We start from the raw sequence: 7046 nt of genomic DNA, 5'->3' as shown, positions 1-7046 counted from the left end.
AGGATCCTATACCCCTAGCAGACCATGTGCGCATTTACTGAGGGCAGAGATCAGCAGAGGATCCTATACCCCTAGCAGACCATGTGCGCATTTACTGAGGACAGAGAACAGTGCAGGTTTGAAAAGTCTTACTGTATTAGGGCAATTACTGTGTTAGCATGCTATATTATTACGAGTGGTAGTAGCGGTATCTGCTTTAAAATAGCCTTGTAAAATCTGCCTTGTGCTTAAAGCATTATCATACGTGAGCAAGTCAAAAGGTGCATTTAAAATGGCCATTTCGCTTTTCTGGTCTCGCTATAAAAAATAATAAAACAGCACCCCAACTGCCCGCTTCCTTGAGCGACTCTCCAGTCAATTAGTTACTGTTTGCAGAGTAACTTGTACACTAGGAGTTGCTATAGAGGATTTGCATACCGACGAGGGGTTATTGCAGCACCGCGTTTTTCGTTTCAGCGAGTTTAAGATAATTTAATGAGAAGCATCATGTTTTTACACCAATAAAACCAATTTCGTAGCACAACCAGTTTTATATTCGTTCAAATTATCTATAAAAATCCGAAACAGAAGTCTTTAATTTGCCCAGGCACCCCCCTATCCCCGGCAGTGGTTCGCTCCTCTCAGCGGAAGTTCCCTAGTTAGTTGCGCTATCTGTAGTTTTTCTCTGAGAAAGTTATTTTCACCTGAAGCTCGGGCGAGTTTACACGGTAGAGGAGTGATCGATCTTCGGCTGTCACAAGTAGACATGAGACGGAAACAAAAGAGGTTGCTCCAGATCGCAGGGCTGCTGATCGCGGCGATACTTTTCTTGCCAAACGTGGGCTTGTGGTCCCTGTACCGAGACAAGGTGCTGGATAGCTCGCCGGAGAGAGAGGGGGGCAGTGGCGCGGCACAGGTAAGAAAGTACGCACACCTATCGCATTAGTTCAGCTGGATCGTTTTCCTGCTTGGGAGACCTCTATTTTTGCACATCTTTCTCTAGATGAGGCTGTGCTGGCGCGCCTTATATAACAATGCATTTGTTCAGCTGACTGGCTTTGATAAATCTGTTATATCTCAAGTAACTAGCGACTTGACTTTGTGTATCGTGTTGGTGTTATAGCCTTGATCTGACGGTGATCGGAAAAGCAGAACTTAGCGATTTGTTGGCAGTGTGACACACCTAGTTACATAGTTAGGGAGACGTGGAATCTTCAATGTTTGCGATGGACTAGTAAAATGCATTATTGCAACGCCCACGCAAAAAAAGGGCTGATTGTTCAGTAGCATAGAACAAAGCAAAACGTTAAACTCGTTTTAACTGAATTGAAATGAAAGTGTGTGCTTTTAGACGGTTGAAGTATTGAAACGGTCCAGCCCAGCCGGGTGGCGTCAACGGGATAGTGTTTGCTTTGGGCAGTGTGCGCTATTCGGTGTCGGTATTGTGTAACAGCGGCCAGGTCTTTTCCACAGTGCTGTCTGAAGATACACTCCCGTGTAATGTGGCTACATGCATTTATTGAAACATGTGTTAACCCAGTTGATGGATTGCTTTGCCGCGGATTATGGAGTCCGCAATTTGAAATACCGTATAATGGGGTAATGCCATTTCATTTCGATTCGCATTCCTGCAAGCTTTTAAATATGATGAGGTGGGGAAAAAGGAAATCCAGCATATGGCATGAAGCGTACTCTCGGTTTCAGCTTTACCAGTTGTCATCTATCTGATCATTTATATTCTGTTACTGTAGAATTTTTATATCCTGTAAGTATGTATTTGTTTCGGCATGCCCACTTGCCGATTCCATAATTAAGTGCAAACAACAACACCAGATTCAGGGCTCACATGCTAGGAGGCTGTGGCTGTCGATTTTCACTTCTTTTGACACCTATGTGAATGTGCCGGTACTCGGCAGATCTCGGACTCATCTCCCCGTGTGTTCTCATGGCAGCGGCTGTCTCAATGCTAACACAATGCCTGCTTTAAAACTCTAATGATAATAGAAAATAAATAAATAAAACCAGAAAGTTGTATTTCTAGTAAAGCACAGCCTATCTGTGCTAACTGACCTTTCAGCCTGCCTTGTCATGATAATTCAATCCTGTTTGATATGCAGCTGGGTCCTGCACACAGAGCTCCAGGTACTGTACAGTAGCACTGGGGGCTTGCACCTGGACACAGCCTCGCCGTTATCTCCAAATATCATTCCAATGACATGCCATTGTCAGTCACAAACAGCAGAACAACTCATCCTGCTATTGGGACGCTGTGCTCGGAGTGCTGGGTCCTTCAAATTGAAGTACATACAGGACAATAGATTTATTCTTCTTATTAATAGTAGTAGTAGTGTTGCTTCATTTTCTGTTTCTACAGTAGGGTGGGCGGTAAATGTTGCATGGCCGCTGAAATGGGTGATTTAGTCAAATCCATTAAGGGGGGTGAATTCAAAGTTGGCGTGGTTCACTGTTCTCTAATTACGTAGAGACACGTGGACAATGCAAAGCATTTAAACACACCGGAGTTCTGGTTTTAAACATGCCAGTGTTAGGGTTCAGCGCTGCAAGTCGTTTGTATTATTTGCAGAATGTGTTTGCAGATAGTTGAGCCTGTATTAACCTGCATGAGAGACGGCATGCCCGGGTGAAGGGCTGGGGGAGAGCTGCCTGCTTCTCTGCTCCAGTGCGTGGCTTGGCTCACACACTCCAAAGAGCTGTACTGCAGAACAACTCCAGCTGTGGCTTCGTTTAGAACAGGTGCAAAAGCATTGCTGTTATTAAGTCAGTTTGTTTTATAGAATTGAATAGACCAGCCTTCCCATTTGGATGGCCTTAATATGCAAAACAAATAACTATTTTAAGCTTCATTAAATTCTTTCAAACTCCCTGTGTGTAGTTTTTGTTCTGAACGAATGAACGGAAATTTGCTGCTGTGTATAAAGACTGAGTGATTGAGCCTCATTGTTTTGCAATCTCTCAGTAATGAAGGACCCCATGCAACATGGACACAAGTCATGTGCGTGGCTTTTGGCACTGCTGGGTTCATTCAAGCTGAGCAGAGGTTTGCAGGAATTAAACCACAAACATCACCTTTGTTTTCGTTCATGTTTTGGGAATGAGCTGTCGTTCGGTAGATGGTGCTGTGCTGGGTTGTGTGCTGGATGCTGGGCGCTGTGCTGGATGCTGGGTGCTGTGCTGGGTGCCGGGCTGCATGCTGGTCTCTGTGCTGGGTGCCGGGCTGGGTGCTTGTCTCTGTGCTGGGTGCCGAGCTGGATGCTGGGCGCTGTGCTGGATGCTGGGTGCTGGGCTGGGTGCTGTGCGCTATGCTGTGCTGGGTGCCGGACTGCATGCTGGTCTCTGTGCTGGGTGCCGGGCTGGATGCTGGTCTCTGTGCTGGGTGCCGGGCTGGATGCTGGGCGCTATGCTGGGTGCTGGGCAGGGTGCTGTGCGCTGTGCTGTGCTGGGTGCCGGGCTGGTTGCTGGTCTCTGTGCTGGGTGCCGGGCTGGGTGCTGGGCGCTATACTGGGTGCTGGGCTGGGTTCTGTGCGCTGTGCTGTGCTGGGTGCCGGGCTGGTTGCTGGTCTTTGTGCTGGGTGCTGGGCTGGGTGCTGGTCTCTGTGCTGGGTTGTGTGCTGGATGCTGGGCGCTGTGCTGGGTGCCAGGTTGGGTGCTGGTCTCTGTGCTGGGTTGTGTGCTGGATGCTGGGCGCTGTGCTGATTGCTTGGTGCCGGGCTGGGTGCTGTGAGCTGTGCTGTGCTGGGTGCCGGGCTGCATGCTGGTCTCTGTGCTGGGTGCCGCGCTGCATGCTGGTCTCTGTGCTGGGTGCCTGGCTGGGTGCTGGTCTCTGTGCTGGGTGCTGGTCTCTGTGCTGGGTGCCGGGCTGGGTGCTGGGTGCTGGGCTGCCAGGTGCATGGTGACACTCACAGCAGACTGCTATTCTAAAACAGGGGGTTTCTTATTGGATTCATGTAGGCTGCAGTCCTGGAGGTAAATGTACCAATGTATCTGATGCCAGGCTGTCTGCGTTTGTGTTTCTAAAAGCACAGGCTTGTACTGCAGCTATTCTGTATGCTAATCATGAAGAAGCTTGCAATTCAATTGGAAGCAGCAGGTGTTCCAAGCATTCTTATGTTTGTTTTACAAATACAGAGGATTTGCTGTTCGGAAAATGCACAGAACAAACAAATGAAACAGGAGGCGTAATGGTTGGTCTGGTTTTTATTCTTGTGATGTTTTTAAGATGAATCGTTTTTAGTTTTAGAAAGTTATTGTAAAGCAGGATGAAGGAGCTCTGAGTTTTAGTAAGTCATTGTAAAGCAGGTTGAAGGAGCTCTGAGTTTTAGTAAGTCGTTGTAAAGCAGGTTGAAGGAGCTCTGAGTTTTAGTAAGTCATTGTAAAGCAGGATGAAGGAGCTCTGAGTTTTAGTAAGTCATTGTAAAGGATGAAGGAGCAGGTAAGTGAAAGCAGGAGCTCTGAGTTTTAGTAAGTCATTGTAAAGCAGGATGAAGGAGCTCTGAGTTTTAGTAAGTCATTGTAAAGCAGGATGAAGGAGCTCTGAGTTTTAGTAAGTCATTGTAAAGCAGGATGAAGGAGCTCTGAGTTTTAGTAAGTCATTGTAAAGCAGTAAGAGCTCGTATCACGCAGGATGAAGGAGCTCTGATGATGGCAGACTCTGTACAATTAGCAGCATGCTTCTAGAAGCATGCCTTCATTGCTCTTCAGAAAGACAGCTTGTAGTTTTGTTTCTGTTTGCTGTACTCCTGTCATGCAGTGATTGTTTGGTGTTCTGGAGTGTGTAGTCATGTTAAATCTTGCTGTCAGTCTTGCCCGTTAGTTTGACTTGCCTGTTAGGTGAAAGCGGCGTGGTCTCTGCAATGGTTCGATGTCTGTCTCTCTCTGTCTGTCTCCCCAGCTCTGAGTCCTCAGCAGTGTCATTGCCAGGACTCTGCGTTCATCTCTTAACTCGCACGTCCTGCACATTTCATTTCTTTGTAGATGCTTATTAAACATGTAGTGGTAGGATTTTCCAATTCACCAACTTGACCTACATGATACATCATTATAGAAAATCCGGTACCTGCAAAAGTGAGCATGAACAAGTTGACATGTTAGCACAGTGTCTCTATGACTTGGGTTCAGTTACAGACTGCCCGAACACACATGGATAAACCAGACCTAGAAACATAGGAACTGCCTGCTGCTTGCTGTCAGCATGAACAGTGGCTCAATGTGATGTTTGGTTCCTAATAAAGTGGCCAGGCAGTGTAGGGTTTGCATTGAATCAACAGCTGGATGTTCAGCAATCTGCAACAGGCATAATAAATCCAGCCAAGGCTTTGTTATTGTCTGCTTGTTTAGGGTCGTTCCGACCTTCTGTTCCAACAGCATGATCTCAACGTTGTGTGATTTGAAAGTGGAAAGTTTGAGATTGCTACTGTGCCTGGTCGTTGATTTATGGTTTGTATTTTCTTGACTGGTGGAGCAGGGTAATACACAAGCCTCGCAGTGTGCAGTGCTACAGCCTGTTGAGTTTCCCTCCTGCATAGAAATGTTTCAGAAACAATGACACTGGTGTAATGACATGAAAATGAATTCGATCATACTGTAAGCACTGAGCCGTCTCTCTCCTTCTCCCTCCCCATCTGCACTGTAATGCTTTTGAATTGTGAGTTCTCTAAGACGTTAAAAGAGAATTGAGAAGTCCACCTCCCTCATTCCTGCTTCAAACAGAAATGCCTGCAGAACTCTACCCTGGAAACGCAGCTCCACTGAACTCTCCTGGCAATGGTACAGGCTCGGCACAGCAGCATTGATTATATAATGACTGCAAGTGGGAGATCTGACAGCATCATCTGCATGCATGCCGTGAGAGTCGTGAATGTAGAGCTCCGTTCTACCTGTACTACAGCAAGTGGGGTCTGACTACAGTGTGTCCTTATTGCAGTGTGTTCCTTATCTGAGATTCTCTCCACAGACTGTACTGGACCTGCGGGATGGGTGGGTATCTAATATATACATATTCAAATAAAATGTACAAATTGGAAATCGCTGCCAATGACCGTGTGTAGTACCAGAAGACACATTTCTAATGCGTACGGTTTTCTGAGATACACAAGCGTTTGAAAATGCTGTTTTTGCACAGAAGCCATGCAGCAACCTTACTATACAAACTCACTGAAATATGCAATCATATTTAACCTGAAAAGGGAGTGACTGACATCGTACTGTACATTCTCAGACCCTCGGTCCAACACCATTTCTATTGTAATCCATCCTTTGATTGGTATTTGAGATCATCCTGTAATGCTGCACTGTACTGTGCCCCCCCCCCCCCCCCCCCCATGTGGTTTTGATTCCAGCAGAGCGTGCAGGTTTATAAAAGCAGCTTGTCTGACAGATTGAGTCACATGCAAATACCCCAGCCTTCAGCATCCTGAACCAGGACAGAGTCACATGCAAATACCCCAGCCTTCAGCATCCTAAACCAGGACAGAGTCACATGCAAATACCCCAGCCTTCAGCATCCTGAACCAGGACAGTCACATGCAAATACCCCAGCCTTCAGCATCCTAAACCAGGACAGAGTCACATGCAAATACCCCAGCCTTCAGCATCCTGAACCAGGACAGTCACATGCAAATACCCCAGCCTTCAGCATCCCAGGACAGAGTCACAACCAGGATCCTGAGAGTCACATGCAAATACCCCAGCCTTCAGCATCCTGAACCAGGACAGAGTCACATGCAAATACCCCAGCCTTCAGCATCCTGAACCAGGACAGAGTCACATGCAAATACCCCAGCCTTCAGCATCCTGCCAGGACAGAGTCACATGCAAATACCCCAGCCTTCAGCATCCTAAACCAGGACAGAGTCACATGCAAATACCCCAGCCTTCAGCATCCTGAACCAGGACAGAGTCACATGCAAATACCCCAGCCTTCAGCATCAGGACAGTCACATGCAAATACCCCAGCCTTCAGCATCCTAAACCAGGACAGAGTCACATGCAAATACCCCAGCCTTCAGCATCCTAAACCAGGACAGAGTCACATGCAAATACCCCAGCCT

The 7046-nt window shown here is 47.0% G+C and overlaps 1 protein-coding gene across 1 annotated transcript in view; it reads left to right on the top strand.

Moving 5' to 3' along the window:
• The first annotated feature begins 662 nt into the window (after positions 1 to 662).
• The window catches only part of LOC121297375 (polypeptide N-acetylgalactosaminyltransferase 10-like), a 34003-nt gene continuing 27619 nt past the window's right edge, over positions 663 to 7046 (top strand). Inside the window, exon 1 of the mRNA XM_041223662.1 lies at positions 663 to 895. Within this exon, the coding sequence (XP_041079596.1) occupies positions 746 to 895 (150 nt within the window). The 5' untranslated portion in view covers positions 663 to 745. The remainder of the gene's footprint in view (positions 896 to 7046) is intronic.

Source organism: Polyodon spathula, chromosome 22 (assembly GCF_017654505.1).
Source record: "Polyodon spathula isolate WHYD16114869_AA chromosome 22, ASM1765450v1, whole genome shotgun sequence".
Taxonomy (NCBI): domain Eukaryota; kingdom Metazoa; phylum Chordata; class Actinopteri; order Acipenseriformes; family Polyodontidae; genus Polyodon; species Polyodon spathula.
Note: the sequence above shows the minus strand (reverse complement) of the source record. Positions and strands in the feature narration are given on the sequence as shown.